The sequence below is a fragment of the Saimiri boliviensis genome, chromosome 8, assembly GCF_048565385.1.
Source record: "Saimiri boliviensis isolate mSaiBol1 chromosome 8, mSaiBol1.pri, whole genome shotgun sequence".
Taxonomy (NCBI): domain Eukaryota; kingdom Metazoa; phylum Chordata; class Mammalia; order Primates; family Cebidae; genus Saimiri; species Saimiri boliviensis.
This window is the reverse complement of record NC_133456.1, coordinates 120,928,239-120,952,622: the sequence shown is the minus strand read 5'-3', so window position 1 is coordinate 120,952,622 and position 24,384 is coordinate 120,928,239. Positions and strand designations below refer to the sequence as shown.

At 37.0% G+C, this 24,384-nt stretch overlaps 1 protein-coding gene across 6 annotated transcripts in view; it reads left to right on the top strand.

Annotated features, from left to right (window-relative positions):
- The window catches only part of MPP7 (MAGUK p55 scaffold protein 7), a 232,469-nt gene that overhangs the window by 121,200 nt on the left and 86,885 nt on the right, over positions 1 to 24,384 (top strand). For all 6 annotated transcript variants that reach the window (XM_074405162.1, XM_074405158.1, XM_074405161.1 and 3 more), the window contains 2 exons: positions 19,076 to 19,153; positions 21,570 to 21,650. In XM_074405162.1, coding sequence (XP_074261263.1) covers positions 19,076 to 19,153; positions 21,570 to 21,650 — 159 coding nt within the window. The remainder of the gene's footprint in view (positions 1 to 19,075; positions 19,154 to 21,569; positions 21,651 to 24,384) is intronic.

Here is a 24,384-nt window from a genome sequence, read left to right as displayed (position 1 = left end):
ATGTAAAGAATAAGACTAATTTATTGCTTGTCTGACTCACTTCTTGACAAATGTATAATCAGATACAGGAGAAGCAATCATTAGTGTAATTGGTGTAATTTCTATAGCTCAGTATAATTTCTGTAGCTCAGAAAGTCTGTTTTTTGGATATCGAGTTCTTTCATGCTTTATTAGATTTATCTTTCTTCTTTGGAACTTGATGAAAAACATTATTTTGTCCTAGCTGGAAAATCAACTTTCTGCTGCTACTCATTGTCAAATATTTTTTATACCCACAGTCTGAGTTGGTGTAGTAGAGTCTTGAAATTTCCATAGTAACTGCCTTCCGGGAATAGAAATAGAATACATGTATGTTTAGGGTACAGCAAGTGTCTAGAATGAAATAAGACTTCTGCATGTGCCACGTGGAGCTGTTTAGTCTTCCTACATAAATCAGCAGTGGATTGAATAGTGTCTGACTGTTTTTGAGATTTGTTCATACCATTCCAACAGTACCTATTTCTAAATCATAGATTTTACTTAACAATATATTTGTTTGTACTGAATTTAAAAAATTCTTAGTATGTTGAGGTCCTACCTGACATTTTAGTAAAATATCCTCTTGAAATTAATAGGACAATTAGATTTGGTATCTTGCAACTTCATGAAAATGTGTTGCCAAAGTTCATGACATCGTCCTTCTCCATAGGCCAATGAAAGTACATTGCATCATCCTAGATCTAGCAGTTTGTGAGATTTGCGAAGACGTTAGTACAGGCTCTTGTGCTGCTGGGATGATGATGACTGCTGCTTTAGCAACATTATTCAGGGTAGCCAGGGAAAGACTGTGAGGACCTGGGGTAGAGAGGAGCTGCTTAGATGGAAAGAGGCTTGGCTTTCGACTAACTTCATGAAACCAAGAGGCCAGCCACCCTCCCCTCTCCTCTTTGGAACATGGCATGAGCAGAAAGTAAAGACATAACAAACCTGTGGAAAGTCTGCTGTATAGAAAGGCAAAGAATGAACAAAACTAGAGAAGTACGGTGCAGGCGTTTGACACCATAAATCCAGATGTACACAGAAGATGTGCTTGTGTTACCCGTGATTTGTTTATCTGAGGATTCTGAAAAATACTAGCTCTGCCTGCCAAGTTTCAGATATGGTACACTTAAAAAGTTTGGTCGCAAGCATAAACTTTTAACAACATACCTGTGAAAGAGGTTCAGTATATGTGTGGAGAAGACTCAGCTAAATTATAGTTTCTGTTTCCAGTGAGTTTAGCATACTTTTACTTTTTAAAAATCTCTGGGCTCATTTGAAATGCTATTGACCCCATAGGGTGGCCTCCCTCCCATATTGCCAACCAAGACTAACCAGCAGTTTTTTTCTTCAGCTATTAAAATGTACAACTGTAAAGAAAACAGACTTTTCCCACAGCATAGAATTCTAAGGTTAAGAATAAAAAGGACGTAGAGGTGGCATAGACAAAAATTTACTTTCCTGTTTCTGGTTTTCATTAGTTTCATCAATTTCTGTTTTATTTTGCTCACAGAACATCTGTTTATTTTCTTTTTTGAGAAAATTGGCTGAAAAGCAGGTTAAAACAACTGTAGTTAGTTGTTTAATGTCAATACCTTCACCAAGCATACTATGAACTTTAAGAACAGAGGGACTGAATGACGGTGTGTATATCCTTTCTATACCCTTGATGCTGACAAGGCACATTACTTGACACCTAATAGACACTTATTAATTTGTGTTTTTGGACGTGATGTGACGTTTTCAGAATTTTTATAATTTAACTTACCTTTTGGAACCCTTTGCAGAATGCTGAAGTTGTATAAAGCAATTCCTCTGAATGTGTAGGTTGTTATAGAACTGTCATATGATATAGTGATATGGTTATTATATCACTGTTACGTCGTGATGTGAGAGAATGCTTTTCTATACTTGTTACCCGAGTCTGACACTAAAAGGGAAGAAATGACTGAAGACATATGGGTTGGTGTTACAGAGATGAGCTATGAATTGACATCAAATGAACATTGGGAAGAAACCGACAGATTCAATGGTGAATGGAACTTCTAAAAATCTAATTGTGGAAGTAAAACACTCAGTAGATCTAATGGTGTCAGTTGCAAATTAGATACAGCTGAAAAGAATTAGCGACCTTGAAAATCTGAAGAACAAGAAAGTAGACAGATAATTCAGGTATAATTATATATTATAAATATTATATAATAAGAGTAATAGATAATGCAAAAAAAATTTCCAGTGGTAAGTTACAATGAGAGAGTCTAACATGTGCTCAACTGGGGAGCCAGAAAGAGATGATAGAGAAAACAGAGGAAGCTGGATGCAGTGGTTCACCCATGTAATCTCAACACTTTGAGGTGGGATAATCACTTGAGCCCAGGAGTTTGAGACCAGCGTGGGCAACAGAGCAAGACCCCATCTCTACACAAAAAAATTTCAAGAAAGAGAAAATAGAGGAGAGGTGATGTTCATGAGAGAACAGCTACATGCTTTCCAGAACTGTAGAAGAACCATGACACCACAGATTCAGGAATCACAATATACCCCAAACAGAACATATACATATACATATACATAAAAAGAACATACACATTAATATAAGCGTGTCTCTGTGTGTGTGTGTGTGTGTGTGTGTGTGTGTACATAAAGTCAGAACTAGAATGTTGTGAGCACCCTCATTTTTGAATTAAAAGAAGAAAAATACTCTTGGATAATTGGATGGGAGTAAAAGGCGGAAACTTTCTTATGGATATCTGCTGAAATCGACAGTAATTATTATTCTTAATGGGAAAAATGAAACGCATTCCTTTAAAAGTTAGAAGGAAATTAAAAAAATGCTTTTACCCCTTTAAAAAAATCGTGGAATGGAGGTCCTAATCACCATTGTAAGATCAGGGAGTGGGGAAAAGGATTAGAAAGAAAGAAGCAAAACTGCTATTCACTGGTGATATGATTCTCCCTGTATGGAAAATCTAACAAGAATCTACAGGCCAGTTAATAGAGTGGTCAGTGCTGGGTGGCTGACTGCAAGGTCTGTATATGAAAGTCAATGGTGTTTCTAACTCCAGCAACCAACAAGAAATAAAATAACCTTAAAAAAAAAAAATAGCAGCAGAAACCGTGAGTTATCTAGGTGTAAATGAAACAAAAATGTTCAAGACTTTTAGGCAGGAAATTATGACACTTTACTGAGGCACAAGTGAAGAGTGATACTTGTTTACGAATAGGAATACTCAGTATTGTAAAGATACCACTTCTCTAATGCGTATTAATTTTTTTAAAGAGATGGGGTCTTGCTCTGTTGCCCAGGCTGGAATACAATGGTGCAAACATAGCTCAGTGCAGCCTCAAACTGCTGTGCTCAAGAGATCCTCCCACATCAGCTTCACTCCTGGGCTCAAGATATCCTCCCATATCAGTCTTTGTTTTAATTAGCTGGGGACCTCACCTGGCTAACTAAAAAATTTTTTTATTAGAGACAGGATCTCACTATGTTATTCAGGCTGTTCTCGAACTCCTGGGCTCAAGGAATACCCTTACCTCAGCCTACCAAGTAGCAAGGATTACAGGCTCGAACCACCATGCCTGGCCTCTAATGTGTTTTGGAGCTTTGGATTATATATACCAGCAAAGTGCTACCACAAGTCAACAAACACCTGATGGTGTAGGGGATGCTCTTCTCACTAGATATCAAGATTTATCATAAAGTCTCAACAGTGAAGATAGCATGGTATTGACATGGGAGTAGACACATGGAACAAAAGAACTCCTTGTTACAGACTTACAAGTCTATGGAACTGGGACAGTACTGTAGAAAAAGTAGGAAGCTAAAAGAAATCGTTGATACATATAAAAAAGTATTTGGATCCCTAGCTCACATCATAAACAAAATCAATTTTAGATGGCTTATAAGTATAAATTTTAAAAGCAAAACTAGAAAACTCTTAGAAGGTGAGATGAAAGAATATCTACTCACTATAAAAAATGGTGTGAAAATTTTACCACATTAAAGCTAAGAACTTCAGTTCATCAAGGTTCCATAAGTAAGTGAAAAAAGAAGCCCTAATTTGAGAGAAGATAATTATAATACGTATAGTTGACAAAAAAGAAGCCCTAATTTGAGAGAAGATAATTATAATACATATAGTCGACAAAGATTTAGCTTCCTGAAAATATAAAGCACATCTACAAAAGAGTGAAGAAAAACAGTTTAAGAGAAAATGCGTAAAAAACATCAGAAACATGTAGGGCCATTAGATCTAGAAAATATCATCCTTTTTTATAGATAGGGTCTTGCTCTGTTGTCCAGCTGGAGTGCAGTGGCATGATCTAGGCTCACTGCAGCCTCTGCCTTGTGAGTTGAAGTGATTCTCATGCCTCAGCCACCTGAGTAGCTGGGACTACAGGCATATACCACCGCATCTGGCTAAATTTTGTATTTTTAGTAGAAATGGGGTTTCACCATGTTGCCCAGGCTGGTCTCGAACTTTTGACCTCAAATGATCCTCTTACCTCAGCCTCCCAAAATGCGGGGATTCCAGGCATAAGCCACCATCCCCAGCCTAGAAAATATACTCTAACCAGTGAGCATGAGATGCAAATTAGTGCCACAGTGAGCTAGCTATTCATGTAGGCCCTCTAGGTTGGCAAAATATAGGAGATCTGTAAATCTCAAGTATTGGTGAGTATGTGGAACAACTTTTACATTTTTCTGGTGGAGTGCAAATAGGTAACACAATTTTAGAAAACAGTTTCACATTAATGTAAAAATAATTAGATCTTGTGACCGAGCAATTCTTCTCTTAAGAATATATTTTAGGAAGCTGTTTACATATACGTACCAGGGAACTTTTACAAGAGTATTTTTAGCAGCAGAGTACTTATTTTTTAAATTTTAGATTCAGGAGGTACATGTGCAGGTTTGTTACATGGGTATGCTGTGTGATATTGAGGTTTGGGCTTCTGTTGAGCACATCACTCAAATAGTGAACATAGTATCCAATAGGCTTTTTCAACTGCTGTTCCCTTGCTTTCCTTTCCCCTTATGGAGGCCTCAGTATCTATTGTCCCCATCTTTATGTCCCTGTGTACCCAACCCACTGATTAGTTCTCACTTACAAGCAAGAACATACAGTTTGGCTTTCTGTTTCAGTAGCAGAGTTCTTTTGCTTTTTTTTTTTTTTTTTTTGATACAGAGTATTGCTCTGTTGTCCAGGCTGGAGTGCAGTGGTGCAATCTCAGCTTACTGCAAACTTTGCCTCCTGGATTCAAGCAATTCTTGTGCATCAGCCTCCTGAGTATCTGGGATTACAGGTGCACGCCACCACGCCTGGCTAATTTTTGTATTTTTAGCAGAGACGGGATTTTGCCATGATGCTCAGGCTGGTCTCGAACTCCAGAGCTCAAGTAATCTGCCCTCCTCAGCCTCCCAAAGTGCTGGGATTACAGGCATGAGCCACCGCGTTTGGCCCCATTAGCGGAGTTCTTAATAGCAGAAAAGCTGTAACAATTGGGATAGCTATTGATAGCAAAATAGGTAAATAATTTGTGTTTTTTCTGCAGAACAAAGTATTATGCAGTAGTGAAAAAGAAATGATCTATATGACATGGAACAAAATGGTTGGTCTCCAAAACCATAATGTTGAAGGTGGTAAAAAGCAAGTCTTGGAAAATTTCTTACAGCTTGATACCATTTTTATAAAGATCAAAAACAAGCAGAACAGAACAATATATTGTTGAAACATTCACACAGGCATTAGAAAACCAGATTTTTTAAAAAATTAAAAGATAAAAAGCAATCTGGGTAATGGTTACTTCTTGAAGGATGGAGAGGTTGACTACAGTTGCACACCACCACGCCCAGTTAAGTTTTGCATTTTTAGTATAGGCGGGGTTTCACCATACTGACCAGGCTGGTCTCCAACTCCTGACCTCAGGTAATCTGCCTGCCTCAGCCTCCCAAAGTTCTGGGATTACAGGCATGAGCTAAATTCTAAATTTTGCTTTTATTCTAGTTGGCCTGACAGGAGTCAGTGCTTATAAAAATAACTTTTAGAAGATGTCATGCCCGTGTTTTTTCATGTTTGATGTGATGAACTTACCATGGCTGCCTTTGAAAATATTTGAGGCTAAAGTCATCTGGTCCATACAGCAAAAATGAGGCTCTTTTCATTTTTTTTTAATTTTTTTTTTTTTTTTTTTTTTTGAGGCAAGGTCTCTCTACAGCCTAGGCTAGAGTGCAGTGGTGCAATCATGGCACACTGCAGCCTTGAATTCCTGGGCTTAAGCAATCCTCCCACCTGAGACTCCTGAGTAGCTGGGATTATATGTGGCCACCACCATGCCTGGCTAACTTAAAAAATTTTTTTAATATTGAGACCAGCCTGACCAACATGGAGAAACCTCGTCTCTACTAATACTTCAAAATTAGCTGTGCATGGTGATGCATGCTTATAATCCCAGCTACTCAAAAGGTTGAGGTAAGAGAATCGCTTGAACCCAGGAGGTGGATGTTGTGATGAGCTGAGATAGCTCCATTGCACTCCAGCCTGGCCAATAAGAGTGAGACTGTCTCCTAAATAAATAAATAAATAAATAAATAAATAATTTATAAAGATAGAATTCTTACTCTGTTGCCCAGGCTGGTATCAAACTCCTGGCCTCAACTGATCCTCTTGCCCTGGCTTCCCAAAGCTCTGGGAATATAAGAGTGAACCACGTGCCCAATCAATAACTTTATTTTAAAGGGACATCTGCAAAGTCTCTTTACCATGTGAGGTAACATAATCACAGGCTTGGGCGATTTGGATGCAGAAATCTTTAGGGACCATTACTCAGTCACCACATGCCCTGATATTGTTGATGCAGCGGGAAATGGTGGGATCTCTGTGTTCATTTGGAGCCATGGGTATTAGTGAGGATAAGAGAATCACCAGACTGGCCAAGGGCATTTAAAATGCCATTATTGTGTTGAGCCATTCATTAACTCATATTCCCCCATGTTTTTGTTTTGGCATAGATTTAGGGGATGCAAATGCAGTTTTATTGCATGGATATATTGATAGTGGTGAAATCTGGGCTTTTAGTGTAACTATCACCCAAGCAGTAATACACATTTTAGTAATTTCTTATTCTTCATCGCTCAGCCCTCCCCCACTTCTGAGTCTCCAATGTCTCTTACAGGGATGTCCAATATTTTGGCTTCCCTGGGCCACACTGCAAGAAGAATTGTATTGGGCCCCACATAAAATACATTAACAATAGCTGATGAGCTAAAAAATAAAAATAAAAATCTCATAATGTTTGAAGAAATTTACCCTCTTGTTCTATTATTCCACACCGTGTCCTTGTGTACACATGATTCATAAGTGAGTGCTTGCCCACATTTTTTTAATGTAACCTTCTAACCGTCAGGTGACTACCTGCCTTCTCTACCTACTTAGGTTTGGAGTCTGCTGTTGCAGCACTCCACTTAGCTACCAAGTAGTTCTCATCAAGGAAAGCCTAGGAGTGGATCGTTAGCTACACAGTGTGAAGAGGTACAGTTCAGTTCTGGAACGTCTACATTTTACCTCATGATAAATGAAACTTTAAAAAGTGCTTTTCCCGGCCAGGTGTAGTGGCTCATGCCTGTAATCTCCACACTTTGGAAGGCCGAGGTGGGTGAATCATGAGGTCAGGAGATTGAGATCATTCTGGCCAACATGGTGAAACCCCATCTCTACTAAAAATACAAAAATTAGCTGGGCGTGCTGGTGGATGCCTGTAATTTCAGCTACTTGGGAGGCTGAGGCAGGAGAATCACTTGAACCAAGGAGTTGGAGGTTGCAGTGAGCCAAGATGGCACCACTGCACACTCTAGCCTGGCACCAGGGTGAGAGACTCCCTCTCAAAAAAAAAAAATGTGCTTTCCCAGAACTCTGAGATGCCAGCATCTGCGGGGTCTCCTCTCAGATCTCCTGGGCCTCTCCTCTGCCCTACTTCCCTTCTCAAACTGTGGGTGGTCAGTTCTCCTTGGGTGATTTTCTTCTCTTCAGTTCATTTCAGTTACCATTTATATTCCCTGACTCTCTAAATCTTTGCCTTCAGTCATGATCTTTCTTTTTAAAGCCAGGCCTGTGTCATCAACTGGCTGTTCCACTTCTCCACATGGCTGTCTCACAAGGCTTTATGCTCAATATATCTCCTCTAATCTTCAGAATTCTGTGTTTTGGTAAATGGCAATGTCGTTCCTCCAGTTTTTATAGAAATACAGTACTCATTCTTTTTTTTTTTTTTTTTGAGATGGAGTTTTGTTGCCCAGACTGGAGTGCAGTTGTGTGGTCTTGGCTCACTGTGACCTCCACTTCCTGGGTTCAAGCAATTCTCCTTCCTCAGCCTCCCAAGTAGCTGGGACTACAGGTGCCTGCCACCACGCTCAGCTAATTTTTGTATTTTTAATAGAGATGGGGTCTCACCATGTTGGCCAGGCTGGCCTGAAACTCTTGACGTCAGGTGATCCACCTACCTCGGCATCCCAAAGTGCTGGGATTACAGGGGTGGGCCACTGCTGTAAATATAGCAGAGTGAGTACTATATTTCAGCTGGTGGCTGAAAGACACTTCTTTCTCTCACTACAGGCAGTCAAATTCCAAGTACTTTTTTCCCCCCTGATTTATTTATTTGAAAATATTTGAGTATGTACTAAGTCTTTTGCACTATCTTAGGCCCTGGGTGTGTAGGTGTGAACGTGATAAACCAGGGCAGCCCTCTTTTCTGAGAGAACTTATGTTAAAGAAATAAAAAATGAGCAAGACAACTTCTTTGGTACTGTGCTATGAAAGCAATAGCAAGGGTTTTGTGGAAACAGTAAGACAGGATTGTAGAGACCTCTCTGAAGAGGTAACATTTTAATTGAGACCTAATGTCAAGGACTCAGTCTTAAAGGTCTAGAGGCAGAGTGTTCTAAACAGTAGGAACAGCAAGCACAAAGTCCCTAAGTTGGGAAAGGCTCTGGATCTAGATTCAAGAAACTGCAAAGCCCAAGGTGGCCAGAGTGTTATGAATGGAGGGAGAGGGAGGGACATGTTCAGACATGAAAGAGGGGCCAGATCACAGGGAGGATCGGAGGTGGGTTGTGCTATGTGGATTCATGCCTTCCTCCATCCCCACACCACCCTCAAGATGTTCTTCTCCCTGGACCCTGTCACTGCATCAACGTATATGGCAAAAGGGACTTTGCAGATGTGATTATGTTAAGGACCTTGAGAAAAGAACATTATCCTGTACTATTCAGGTGGGTCCAATCAATATAATCACAAGCTCCATGTAACAGGGAAGTAGGAGGGTCATAGGAAGGAGATTAGAAAATGGAAGCAGAGATGAGAGAGAGAGAGAGAGAGAGAGAGAGAGAGAGAGGGAGAGAGAGAATGAATACGGAGGGGTCATAGGCACGCACCTGTAAGATTGAAGTCACAGTGTTTTATAACCTAATCTTAGGAGGGACATCCCATCACTTTTGCCTGAATATTTCAGTTCATTAGAATCAAGTCAGTAGGTCCAACCCCCAAAAAGGAGGAGAGATGGCACCAAGAAGTAAATTCTGAGAAGGAGAATCTTTGGGAGCCTGTTAGAGCCACCTGCTGCAAACCTAGCAGATGACTGTTGAACGGTTGATTAATAGCCTGCTCCCCACTCTTTTTCTGAACATCTACTTCTCTGAACTTGGAGTTCTTTGGTCCTTTGGTGGTCATACTTGTCCGCTTTCTTTCCTAAGCAGGTTCCCCTTTCCTGGTGAGTGTAGTAGAATACGATGATTCAGATAGACTTTTCACAGTATTTTTATCTTTGTATTTTTTATAAATGTTTCAGAGTCTCCTGATCCTTGGGTGGCATTTTTCTTTGCTAATACCAAGCATTAAAAAGAAAAATTTGTACTCTATAATATTTGGTTATTTCAGTGGGATTCTGAGTAGGGAGCATGATCAATTTGTGGGCTCAATTCTCCATCTGCCAAAGCCTTGTTCTCTGCTTTCAAGGAAGCTCTTCTCTCCTGTAGTGGAATTGTTGATATTTCCACATGTAAAATTTGGTGGAAAACAGTGTTTCCTTTGCTTCATCCGAGAGTTGTTTTTGCATCCTTGAGGTCCAAAGCTTTATTTATGTTTTATTGTTAAGCAGTGCTTTATTATAACTGATCTGAGAGGAAACTACAGCCGGATTTCAGGGTAGTAGGATTTGACAGATTCAACCCTGAAGGTTGAATTCAATTGCTTTCTGAATTGTGACTTGGATTTTCTGGGTGTCTAAAGTATATCAATAAGAATGTATTAACCATCTGTCATTTGAAAGTAATCAGATTTTACCTATCTGTTGGAATGAACCAAGAGATTGTTTAAAAGTTAGAAGAAAGTCATAACAATTTTTACAATTTCCTTTCTGTAAATAAGTTTTAACATATACTCATATGATTCTAAGGACTTAGAATCTATTTAAATTATAATTTTCTATTGAGTAAAAAGTTGGGGAAATAATTTTCTTAGAAAATAAAGGTTTTATTTTTCATTAAAAATAAATTGCAAATATTTTCACTTGGACTTTAGAATCCAAGGATGTTTAGCTTTGAGGTGGTAGGAAACGTTCAGGAATAGGAATGAAATGTTCAGCTTTGGTCTAAATTTCCTCTGTCCACTTAGGGACTGTATTCTTATGTGCAGAATGATTCCAAGTTTTTATTTCTTACTGACCAAGGGGTATATTTGATTATTCATGTCTGCAAAGTTTCTTGTAAAATAGCAGCTTTCATTTTCTATTAAAAAATGAATTCATAATGAAAAATGTTTTTCATAGGAAGATAAACATTTTAGGTAACTCTGCCATTCCCTTCCCTCATTAATAGGAATAAGAAGGGAATGGAAGCTGTGTATTAAATAAAACATGTTGTGGGTCGAGGGGGCGGAGAATGATATTTTTTGGACATGATACCATATATATTTGAGTGCATTAAAATATCCTAACTGTGATGGTAGCAGTATAGGCAAATTACATTTTATGTTATTATATAAAGCAGACAAGTAGAATAGCATTTTAGAACATAAATGTGTATGAAAGTAAAAATAGTTGAAAAATGTACATAAATGTGTGAAAGACAGAACGATTTTGAAATAGTGCCATAAATAAAAGAAGATGATAATAGCAGCACTGGGCCAATGCCAGAGGCTCTTGGTCTGGGACCATGTTATAAATTGCTGAGGTTTAAATGTGCTAACGGTGGCAGCAATCAGCCAGCATGAAAAGCATGAAAGGCAGAACTTTGGAAAAAATGTGAATAATGAAACATTAAGGGATTGAGCAAACTTCGGTTTCATGAAATGCTAAAACCCATTCTGTGTTTCTGTTTAAGTGAACTCTTTAAAAATATACTAGTCTTTTCCTTAAAGCTACTTTTCAGACCTCCAAATCATGGCTTTATAGAAAAGTACCACCTGGCCTTGAGAGTCACACACATCACAAGCCTGGAGCAGTGGTTTCAGGTAAACTGCCAGATTCAAAAGAATGTGTGTGTGAGAAAAAAAGTATTAATATTCCTATACTAGAGTCATACAATTCACCATGAGTTCTGCAGCCACAAAGAAATATTAGATTTCCTTTTATTTGTTATATTCATGTATTTAGAGATTGTAGGTAGTCATGCTTCCCAAGGTGTGGCTTTTGGACCCCTGGAGGTCCCTGAGACTATTTTGTGGGAAGGCTCTTCAAGGTCTAAACTATTTTCATGATAATATTATGATGCTGTTTGCTTTTTTCACTGGGTTGGCATCTGCACTGATGGTAAAAACACTGACAGGTAAAACTGCTCGTGTTGTCACACAAACCAAGGCTATGGCACCAAGTGGTACTAGTTAGTGAGTCATCATGTTCTTCACCATCCCATACTCACAATTAAAAACAGTCAGCTGCATTAAATCTTAACCATGGTACATATCTCTTTACTGTTAAGTCTTTTTAATCTAAAAGAAAGAGAAGAGTACTGAGAAAGCACTTGGCTGCAAACCAAACTTCTGGTTATCAGAGGACAAATAGTTGTAGGATTGTGAGATTGTGAACTAAACTAGCTGCTGTTTTTCATAGGAAACTATTAGAAACTGTGTCTATGCAAATTATGTTTGGAAGACATCTTTTTTTTCAAATGATCAGTTTATCTGTCATTAAAAAGTTAACAGCAAACTGTATTGTTGCCAATGAATAAAATTCAAGCCTTCGAGCAAGTATTAGAATTTTGAAAAAGCTGTATCTGCCACTTTGAGATTGCCAGCTTTCTAGTACTTAAAAGCTTTTTTTGATGAGATTGTTGGTGATATTAATGTGTGATATTTTGTTGTTGTTGTACCATGAAATGTGTAAATGTTTGGAAAATCTGTGTAATTCAGTGAAGGAGTATTTTCCAAATGATCAACTTTGATGTTTATCTTTAGGTCTTGATTGTGTCATATGTATATGCAACATGGTGTAGTCAAAGGGAGACAATTATCTCCTCTTATTAGAAGCACCAGTGGAAGCAAGCAGGGGAATTGGAAATAAATACTATTTGTTAGGTGTTTTCTATTTTCCAGGACTTGCATGCAACTCTTTTAATGGTGACTTTAATTCTCACAGTAACCCTGGTTAATAGGCATGATTATTGTCTTATTTTAAATATGAGAAAACTAAGGTTTTGAAAGGTAAGTAAGTTGCTTAAGGGTAAGTAAGGGGCAGAACTGGGATTTAAACTCACGTATTTGACTTCAAGACTCTCAGTAAATTATGTTGATAATTCATTTTTTAAAACTGTAAAAATACTATAAATTCATCATGGGGGGGGATTCTTTTCCTTTTCTTTATAGAAATAGAAGTAAAATCTCTAAACTATAATGGGCCTATCTGCTTATCTTGGGGACAGCAAGTAAGACAATAGCTGAAAGAGTACAACTGATTGTACAACAGGTTTGGGGACAGAGGCAGTTGGTGGCTGCTGAGAGGAGATGGAACTGCTTAAGTCCATTGTGTTTGCAGAGAAAGGGAAGCTGAGGAACCCCAAAATAATCTGTACTGAGCAGTGACCAATTATTTCTTTGAGGGGGGTGGGATTTCTTATCACTAGAACAATATCCTCCTAACAGGTTTTCTGTTCGTAGTCTTACCTGCTACCTCCCTTCCTCCCCCAAATCTGTCCATGGAAAAGGGAGTAAAGCACACATTGGCCAAAGAGTCTCCTATTCTTTAATGGTTGCTTCATATTTATTTATTTATTTATTTTTGAGATAGTGTCTGGCTCTGTCACTCAGGCTGGAGTGCAGTGGCACAATCTGAACTGCAATATCTGCCTCCTGGGCTCAAGCAATCCACCCACTTCAGGCTCCCAAATAGCTGGGACTGCTGGTGTACACTACCACACCTGGCCAATTTCTGTATTTTTTGTAGAGATGGGGTTTCACCATGTTACCTAGGCTGGTCTTGAACTCCTGCACTCAAGCAATCTGCCTTCCTTGGCCTCCCAAAGTGCTGGGCTTATCAGTGTGAGCCACTGCACCTGGCCTTTAATAGCTATTTATTTATTTACTGAGTAAAGTCGTAAGTTCTTTAACATAAATCACCCATCTGCATCGTATATAGTTTCCAGGCGTTCATGAATCAGCTGAGAGATACCCATGAACTCTCCTAGCCATAGATCCCAGACTTGCCACGTTTTAAGATGGTTTATTCCATCTTTTTTTACAAAACTAGTTTTCAAGCTGTAGTTACAGTTTTAATGTTTGTTAAAATGTAAACTGCAAGCAAGTATAGAAGGTAATTGATTGCTACTTGTAGGTTGAAACCTGTGTGAGTTCCATAACATCATCTGTAATAACATCCACCTGATCAAAAATTTCATAGTTTCCAGTTCTTCAACAATTACTGAAATATAGATTTTTGAAAAATGGCAAATCTTATAATTGTAACATGCGGGGAGTGAAAAATAAATGTGTGTACAACTGCGGGGTTGTTTCCAAATGGAACATATTATATATCTCTGGATGAGAGAACTCAAGTTCTTTTTTTTTTTTTTTTTTTTTTTCCAACAAACTCAAACTTTCCAAAGAACTGTTTAATGCCCTGGCTACTTTTTCTAGAATACTGTTCTGGGAACTAAGGGAATCTGATCTGTTGAAAATTTTCTGAGAAGTGATTTCAAATAGAATCGCCACATTTTCAACCAAAATGAAAATGTTGATGGTTTTTTGCTTTTTATTAATTTAATTTAAGCCTAAAACCTGTTTTTGATGCTTTGTATTTTATAGACTTTATGGACATGTTGACATGTTCCTTATAAGAATTATCCATCTATGAAGAGATGTTGCGAACACTCTGGCCTGAGTTGAAGGCAAAGTACCAGTTGCTCCCAGCGATTCCTATGGGAAGGCTTTATTTATTTAGTTTTTAACTTCTGACTGTGTAGCTTGAGCAAAGGTACAGCCTCCAAGATTTTAGGCTTTATGATATACACACCCAAAATAGCTACTTTTCTAGGGCTACTTTGTTAGTGAATGGGAAGATGAGAAAACTTTCAACTGCCTGTCTAGGGAGATGACAAAGAAGCTGGTCTGGCTCTTCCTGGAATTAGGTAGGAACAAAAGGGCGTCTGCTTTAAGAATTTGTAACAACCCATGGATTGGTGGGTTCATGGCTTAGGAGTTGAGAGTTTTATCCACCAAGTCCAGGACTCCTACACTGTGAAGTTAGCGAAGTGGCTGGTGATATTGCAAGGTCACACATCAGAAGTAAATACATATTTCTTTTTTTTCCCCCTCTTTTTATTTATTTATTTATTTTTTTGAGACAGAGTTTTGCTCTTGTTGCCCAGGCTGGAGTGCAATGGCACGATCTTGGCTAGCTGCAACCTCCACCTCCAGGGTTCAAGCAATTCTTCTGCCTTAGCCTCCCGAGTTGCTAAGATTACAGGCGCACGCCACCACGCATGGCTAATTTCATATTTTTAGTAGAGATGGGATTTCTCTGTGTTGGTCAAGCTGGTCTGGAACTCCCAATCTCAGGTGATCTGACCGCCTTGGCCTCCCAAAGTGCTGGGATTACAGACGTGAGCCACTGCGCCTGGTCATAAATACATATTTCTGAAAGGATTGTGTCCCATGGATTTTCTTTTTCAGTACCCAGAATCTTCTCCACATCCCCAGTATTTTAAATACGGAGGTAGATAGGTGTATGCATGCATGTGCTAATTCTACATCTGGTAATATGAATGAACATGCTGAAGAGTCAAACTACTGAGCAGTAATTTTCAGTACTTTTTTATACTCTTAATAGAAGCCAATAAAAGGATTAAGCGTTTTACTTAATGTAATATAATTCAGATAACCATGGTGAAGTCTGCACATGTTGAGAGGTATAAAACATATGACTATATTGGGGGCTACTTTATTCATAGTTTAATTATTGAAACTTTATTTTTGAAAGTTCTACTGTATGTGCAAGTAAAACAGATTTTCTCACTAAAATTAAACAATTATTTTTAAGAACTATGTAAATGAAGGTAACTATGGCTTCCTTATGAGAACTACTTACATATTGAAATGATTTTTATTTTTACTGACTTTTTCTGATTACAAATGTAATTATGGAAAAAAAAACCCTTATGGACATACACATAGAGAATAATGCATATAGATTTTGAAATGTTCTTTTTTCTTAATAGTGCATTTAAAATATTGTAGCATGTCCTGACTTTTAGGATTTTGCTTTTGAATAACTGTTGTATAAAATTAATTTAACCAGATTTCCCCTTTTCTCCAGATTTCTTTACTCCTAACTCCTTTCCTCCCTCATCACCTTCTCTGCTTCCTCCTCTTCTAGTTGCTCAGGAGAGAAAAACGAAGTACACTTTTCTCTCTTTTTTTTTTTTTTGAGACAGAGTCTCGCTCTGTAGCTCAGGCTGGTGTTCAGTGGTGCAATTTTGGCTCACTGCAACCTCTGCCTCCCAGGTACAAGCCATTCTTCTGCCTCAGTCTCTCAAGTAGCTGCGAATACAAGCATGCACCATCACCCCTGGCTAATTTTTGTATATTTAGTAGAGATGAGGTTTCACCGTGTTGGCCAGGCTGGTCTTGTACTCCTGACCTCAAGTGATCCCCCCCCACCAGCCTCCTAAAGTGCTGGGATTACAGGTGTGAGCCACTGAACCTGGCCTGAAGTATACTTATATTATGTGATTGAATCTGCATAGGGAAATAAATGTTAGTTAGAATAAACAAGGTTTTGCAGGTTTGGCTGTACTTGATACTTAGATGCTAGTTTGCTCACTGATGATGAAACCACATCTTTGGTTATATATTTGTCTATCAGATCTCAAAATGTTCCCCCTTTTGGAAATTTGCCACACTGTATCGGAGTAAATTTTTCTGGGATATAAAGGGAAATTATAGACTACATAAAGTTATGTCATGTTCCGCATAAGCACCATGCGAGTATTTAAATGTAAAGTAAATAAAATTAAATAAAATTAAAAATTCAGTTCCTCAAGTCAACCCACATTCGAGTGCTCAAAAGCCACATGTGGCCAGTGGCTAACCATATTGAACAAACAGCTATAAAACATTTTTACCATCACAGGCAGTTCTGCTGGATAGACTTGGGGTGAAGTCTATATGTGTTGCCTGTTCATTAGAATTTAGAAATTATTTTTTCCTTTTGGTTATCATAAATACTAATAAAAAGCAGAATTTCTGTCAGTATTTTTGGGAACAGTGAACGGCTCAAAATTATTTAGAGTAAATTTTTACTTTCCTACCAACTTAATTTTTAAAATGATGCAGTGAAGTAAAATACATATTGACACAGGATAACCAGCCTTTTGAAATTCTGGGAGAACATTTTTAAAATGTTTGATGTGGTACAAAGTCCAGGAGTGGGCAGGCTAGGGGTGGAGTATTCATCAATTGGGTCAGGATCTAGAGAAGATGATGGAAGAGAAACTGACTATTTGTAAAAGACACTCAGAAGAAGCAAATGAAATGGAGAAATACCATCTTTATTTGGGGCACGTGATTTTAGGTTATATTTAGAGTATTCATAGAAATTAACCTGGGAAAATTAGAAGCCATCAGAAAGAAAACATAAGGGATGGAGAGGAACCACCAGTGATCCTCTAGTCAATGAAAACAATCACGGCAATTTGTTAGGTACTTAATCCAGCCTTCCTTTCTATGCCCTACAGACAGGCCGTACTCACTAGACAGCCGAGGATGGCAGTGAAGAACACAGATGTGATGTTAGTCTGAGAGGAAAAGTGGGTGATTAGGAACTGTAGCACTGAGCCAGATGGCTTGAGCTTGAAATCTCGGCTCTGCCTCTTACTGTCTGCAAGAACATAGCAACTTGTTTAACTCCTGTTTATCTGTAAAATGAGATGGTCATGCTATCTCCCTATTTATGTTCTTGTGAGAATTGAGGAATTAAAATATTAAACTCATTAAAGACTATGTTACTCCTATTACTGTCAGCTATAAGGTGGGTAGTACAGGCCCATGGTAAGTTCTTAATAAATCTCTATGTTTATTATAATAGGGAACCAGACATTTAAACAAGTAATTGCAGTGAGGTTAGATGAGTTTTGTGATAGGGTAAGTTCAGCAGTGAATTAGATGAGTTTTGTGGTGGGGTAAGTTAAGTATTCTATGATAGTATATATTGAGGTGACTTAATTCTTGATAATTATTTAAACAGTGAATTTAGCTCTTAGTATGATTGTTTTTTGTTTTAAATTATACTTTCATAGTTTATCAAATTAAATCTAACTCTTTTTATAGCTTGCAGTCTTCAAAGTTTGTTTATTACCTTGATATGATACATCTTTAAAGGTTCCAAGATATCCAGTAAAAATATGGCTCTGATCATTCTGGTAATATCATAAGTGTCAAAATTCTTTCCCTGAAGCTTTACATTGTGTACTAGGTTGCCAGAAAGGTAATAGAATCCTCTCTTAGCAATAGCATCTGGCTAATCAGAATAAATTTATCTTCCAGACTTTTACAATCGAGTTTGGTTAGCTTTGAGTATAATTAAAGAGTGTATTACTTGATACCTATTAAAGACAGGAAATTGTGAGGTGCAACTGTTTTTCATATATAATGGGGGACATTTTTCTTCAACTATAAATAAGAAACTAAGGTAAGTTTTCAAGTGTGAAATGTTCAGGACACCGGTACAAGAGCCAAAATAGATGTCACTTAAGTACTGATAGTTATGTGTTTGTCAACATGTCTTTTGTTTCTCAACTTTCTGCTAGATTTTATGAGGAACTCAGTTTGTCTTATATGGCATTTATGTAGATCCTTGCTTTTGTGTTTCTTTGGTCACAATAATGGGAAATGAAGGACCAGTTTTTTTAAATTACTATAATTATTTTGCAATATGAAAAATGATCTCATTTATGCTAAATAATTAAAAGAAATGTCACTAGTTATGAGACATCCCTTCATTTCTTAGAAATTTGAATTTGAAGGAGAAAGTTGGCAATTTCTAAGAAAGAATGAATAAGTTTAATAAAAGGAACAGTGTGCTTAGGCAGATGCTCCTGGATGTGGCACCCAGGCACAAACGGTGCCAGCTTCCTCCCTCTTGACAGCGATTCCATGCCAAACTGCCAAACTGTGGCTGGCAGTTTATTGCTTTGCTTTAATCATAATTTATGTTTTTGGCAGGAATATAAACTGCAACTGATACTTGAAATATTGCAACAATAGATTTTAGGTATGAGAGACGTCACAAAACTTACATGTTTATTGAGGGGAAAGACAGATTCTTAGTTTTCACTTAGATTCTGTTTGATACAGACTGTTTTTTCCATCTGACGCCATGTGGTAAACACTGGACCGTAGTAATAGATGAATTAGGCACACATACATGTCACCTATGGGTTTATATGAGCATATACAAACATATAACTGTAGAATATTCAAGGATTCAGATTCTCTTTTCAAGTATAAAAATGTGCAACTGTCTGAGATTGTTTGCTAGCAGGTGAACTTACATGCATTTGATTTTCTTCCAGATTCATGAAAAACTACACTATTATGAGAAGCAGAGTCCAGTGCCCATCCTCCATGGTGCGGCAGCCTTGGCCGATGACGTAAGTGTGCCTGTCCAAGCTTACCAGGACGTGTCTGCCACAGACCTGGCCCAGGCAGAACCTGTCCTAGTGCAGACAGATGCGTGTGACCCTATGAGGGAAAAGCAGAAGAGGTTGCAAATATTTCCAGAAGTCCTGTCATCACTGAGCTTATGTTAATATTATGTTGATTTCCATTTACTTTCCTGTTCTAAAAATTTTATATGTAGCTACTCTCTTGTTCTGCTTTCGTAACTACGTAATAGAAATTTTAGGCTTTAAACTCATGTAGAGAGAGAAGCTGTCAGCTGCTGGTGTTCTGAGAAAGTCACAGACAAGAGGAATGCTTTGGAGAAATAAAGACAAATGAGATAGCTATATTGCTGACAGTACTAAAAAATGACAGATACTAAGATACGAACGAGGCATATGAAATATGTAAAAAGACAGGATTGTTTTTAAAATGGATTATAAAACATAGTAATGATTTATGGATATTAGACTTTTCCAAATTACCTTCATAACCAAAAAATAAATTTTAGAAGCAGTTGGCATTGATGGAGTAGTTAATTTCCTGTAGCTATAATTTTATTTTAAACTTGGGGGAAGGGAACTAACTCACTGATTCTTTCTGTTAACTTTCGGACTCGGATGAATTGAGAACACACCTGGATAAACTATAAAGGACACGAAGCTGGAAGAGAAATACGTTTAGTGCAAAGGGCTGGTTTTAGTGATATCCCATAGCTTATTTGTTGCTTTTAATATTTTTCCCTTTATTTTTTATAAAATAATCTATAATTCAATGTGGTAAAATATCTGGGCCATAATATAATTAAAAAATTGGCCATTTTGAGAAGTTGATTTTATTTGACCTACTTTGCATTCTAATTTAGAAAATACGCATATGTATAAATATCCAAGCTGCATGCTATTTGTTTAGTTCCCAAACATCTTCCTTTCTATTTTTATCTACAAAGATTACAAGTGTGTTTAATATCTATTTAATCAGGAAGCTTACTTCTGCATTATTGAACCAAAAAATTTTAAATGAAGGTGAATAAAGATATAGATATGGTTGTTGAAATAAGGCACAGTTGCCCCCCAAGAAAGCCTTAAAAACCAGTTTTAAAACATTTACTATTCAGAGTTTTGGGAAACATTTGTTTATAAAGCAATGTTGTTGTGACCCAATCATATTGCAATAATATTGCTTTATAAAAAATTAGAAACTGCCATGTAAATATGATAAACCATAGTATCTTATAATTTGTCAGAGCAGTATATTTAAATGTTAAAATGTATTATGTTTTAAGTGATTAAAATGTGCAAATGACCTTTGTGTCTTTTTGTAAGTTAAAAATTCTGTAGAACTATTACCTCAGAAAAGTAAAAGCAATTTTTGAAAGGTAATTAATGACTGTATAATTTTCTATGATTTTATTTTTTGTGTATAATTTATATTATGCCCTTCTTTTAGAGAAAAGTCCTTTTCCAGAGATAAGAACAATATTTTTAAGCTTGGTAGAAAAAGTAGGAGCAAATGGAAATTTCATGCAAGGTTTTAAGAAGGGTTTTTAAATAAAGATGCATTTATATATGCCACATATTTCATAATTCTAATCTTTTTTTTCCTGTTTGAATCTTGTTTTTCTTCTTATGAAAATTATGTGCTTTTTCCTATACCCTAAAATTGAATTGGAATTTGATAAGACTATCTCTTATGGAAGACATGAGGCAGGTTCGCAGTTCTAACGCTTTCTTTATGTAGAACGCAAATGGCAATTCTTGGTTATTATAGTAGGGAACAGTAAGCGTTTTTGGTACCAGGGTAGCTGTTAACCCATTATAGCTCATTTTTCAATTGGTATTATGATTGGTTGGTATTTAACAGATTTCTTCATCTGTGTGGGTAAACATAATAAAAGTTTCAGGCCATTTGCTCTATTAGGGGCATTCTAATTATTTTTACCCTAGCTCTAAACAGCACAGCTACTGTGGGTTTTTGGAATCCCCATGGGTTTTTGGAAACTCTGTGGATTTCACCACCTCATTCAGAAGCTCTGTTTTTGTGGAGGATGGGAGAGGTTACAATGTCAAAGCTTTATCCAGTTCTTACAAGTGGTCCTTTGTCTAGGTGCAAAAGACCATTCACACAGATGAAGTGCTGGGGTTTGCTCTCCTTGCAATAAATCAGAAGGTGATCTGGCTGATACGATTACTTGATTTGTTCTCAGCCAAGAACCTAGGCTCGGATCTGGACTACCGAAGGCCTAAGAAGAAGAGCAATGATTGATGATCTGTTTTCTTTTATGCCGACCTCTCCTTAAACATTGGAAAGTAATAGCTTTGAGCAGACAGATCTTTAGTTGTCACACACCCAGCCTCACAATGCTCTTACTAAATGTTCTTTACGTCAATGTAATCTCCCTTGCAGCTGGCCGAAGAGCTTCAGAACAAGCCATTAAACAGTGAGATCAGAGAGCTGTTGAAACTACTGTCAAAACCCAATGTGAAGGTGAGGACATGTTACACTGGTAATAAATACCTTCAAACAGGGCCACTTTCTGAGCCTTCAGATGAATTTTGTTTCAAGCATCAATTCTCAAGTAAATGTGTTTCAAACAGGGCACAGTATTTTAATAGCCTAAATCCTATTAATGAGAAAGAGGTGAGCTTTTGATTATAATGTGATGAGAAACTGCAAAATATGCTAATTTGGAAGCTCAGAATTTAAGTTCTGACAAATATAATGTAGCTTCAAGGTCATTTTCCTTTTAAATAAGAGCACACTATACAGAACCTACTAGTAATTTTGTTTAGGCCCATTTTACTTGGGTAGTTAACGGAATTCCAATATGTTTGACAAATACACCTATTTCTCTGTAGGATCATTTCAGCATTCCTCTTTCTTTCCCCTTTCCCCTCCCCATTTCCTGTCCTTTTACTAATTTACGTTGCAAAATATAATTCCATTTTAGAGAGAAGAGCACTTTTCCAGTGTAAAATACCCATAAAATATTGGCAGACAGATTTCAATTCTCCCTTTCCCATTGCCTCTTAAGTTTATCACTTATTTTTCCTCCAAACGTGATCAGTCTATAGCTGACATTTCAGAATTTTTCTGCAGTTATTCTGAGGTTATTAGTGTACTAAATTCTGCACTGTATACATTTGGACTTGACACTGTGGCAATTATGTGTCAGATATTGTTCTATGAGTCAGAATTACATATGGATTACATAATTACATAATTAAAATGACCATTTAGCTTGAGATGATTACTGGTGAGCATATGTAAAGTGTTGAATAAAAATTTCTGCCAAGGTACAAAAGCTGGTTTCTACCTTTTTTGAGAAATAGCTTTTTGAATTGTGCTGTAGTTGGTCTTAAATTTATTTTTATAAAAAGAGAGATGGTATTAAATAAAAGATGAGGTTAAAAACATGCATGGACTATAAAACCTAATCCCTATATGTAAATATAAGTACATAAATGTATTGCTGTAAAGGCTAAACAGGCTATGATTAATGATGTGAGGGTAATTGATTTGTAGTGGTTCAGGAAATTCATTAAATTTTTGTTCTAAAAGAACAAGGATCAGATTAGAGCAGAAAACTTCCTTGATGTTAAAGACAAAGTTTGTAAAAACATTAAGAGAAGAAGATTTTTAGTGAGAGAATGTTCTGAAGATTTCTTCATTTGGTCTTAGACTTTACCTGAAAAGTTAGTATCACCCAAGGGAGGGTGAGGTTAGCTATGAGAAGTTTGTTAAACTCCTTTTTGAGATTATCGTGTTGGTTCAAGGGTATTAGAAATGAAAGCAGCGTGTTTCAGATGAAAAAAAAAATCCCTGATTATATGGTATTTGGTTCAAGAGTGTTTCAAATGGAATAGATAATTATGCAATAATATACTGGATGAGAAATGGTATTTGGCTCAAGCGGGAGGTATGCCTTTAGACAGTATTAAGAAGGGCCATTTGATAAATTTTATAATAATTAGTTACATTTTATTATGTAAAAAGTATTTTAGGTAGATAATTTATTTTTCATATTTATCTAGTGGTGTGACTGAAGAATGGTGTAAAGTTAGCATGAAAGACATATATTTAATAAATATGTGTAGAAAATAGTTAATATTCCAGGATACGTATTCTTTCATTTGACAATGTCAGTTTGTAGCTAACTAGTCTTGGGAATAAAATATCTTTTTTCCCTTTTGGATCTAACATTTAACATTGCTTTTCTTGAAGTCATTCATATTATGTACCATCACTTTGGCCTCATTTCCTTATTACTTTAAGAAGTTAAGCCCCCAAATAGATTTTAGACTATTTCAGGATATAATCAGTTAATCAATTTTTGTCCTGAGAGTAAACTAAAATCTTTGTTTGTTTCCCTTTTAAGCAGAAGCAAGGTATATAGATTGTTAGTTGAACTGACAGTTAAAATATGAAAAATGTGACTCTAGTGTGTTAATTTGAATATTTAATTTCTGGTGGATTAGGGAAGTTATTTACTTTTTAAAGATTTGCTATTTCATTTTCAATGCTTTATTCCTTTTACTGAAAAGAAAGTTGATGTATATCTTCAAAGTAATAGAACTTTAAAAAAAACACAACAGATACACAGACACACAGACATGCACAGACACAAACACCCAAATATGCACCCACTCTGGGAAGCTATGTGGATAATACCCATGTTCTACTCATCTGCCAATTCTTTCTGAAAAATTTTATAACTTTCTTTGGCAGTTTATAAAAGTCACCAGAGACAGATCTTCATCCATTCATTTATTCTTAGATTTTTTTTTCTTTTAATGTCTAGTGTGTGCCAGGCTCTATGGATGCAGAATATAGAAGATTACACACACACACACACACACACACACACACACACACACACACTAGTGAAGCTGATAGGAGAAATACTAGATTTAAAAGAGGGAGCACATGGATATGATGTGTAATGAACAGGAATGGTGCTAAACCCAGACTTGGGCAAGGGGAGAATATTAAAGAAACCTTTACAGAGGAAATGGAATGTAAGTTGAGACTTCATTGTGGAGTTGGAGGAAACCATAAGGGGACAAAGGAGTGGGAGACGGGTTGGGGGTGGGATGTGAAAAAGAAATTATTCAGGTACAGGGAAGAGCATGTAAAGTCCCATAAAGGAAAACTTTAAAGATGTAAAAATGCAAAACCAGCCACAGAACGGGCAAACAGTGGCTTGCGAAGGAGGAAGGGG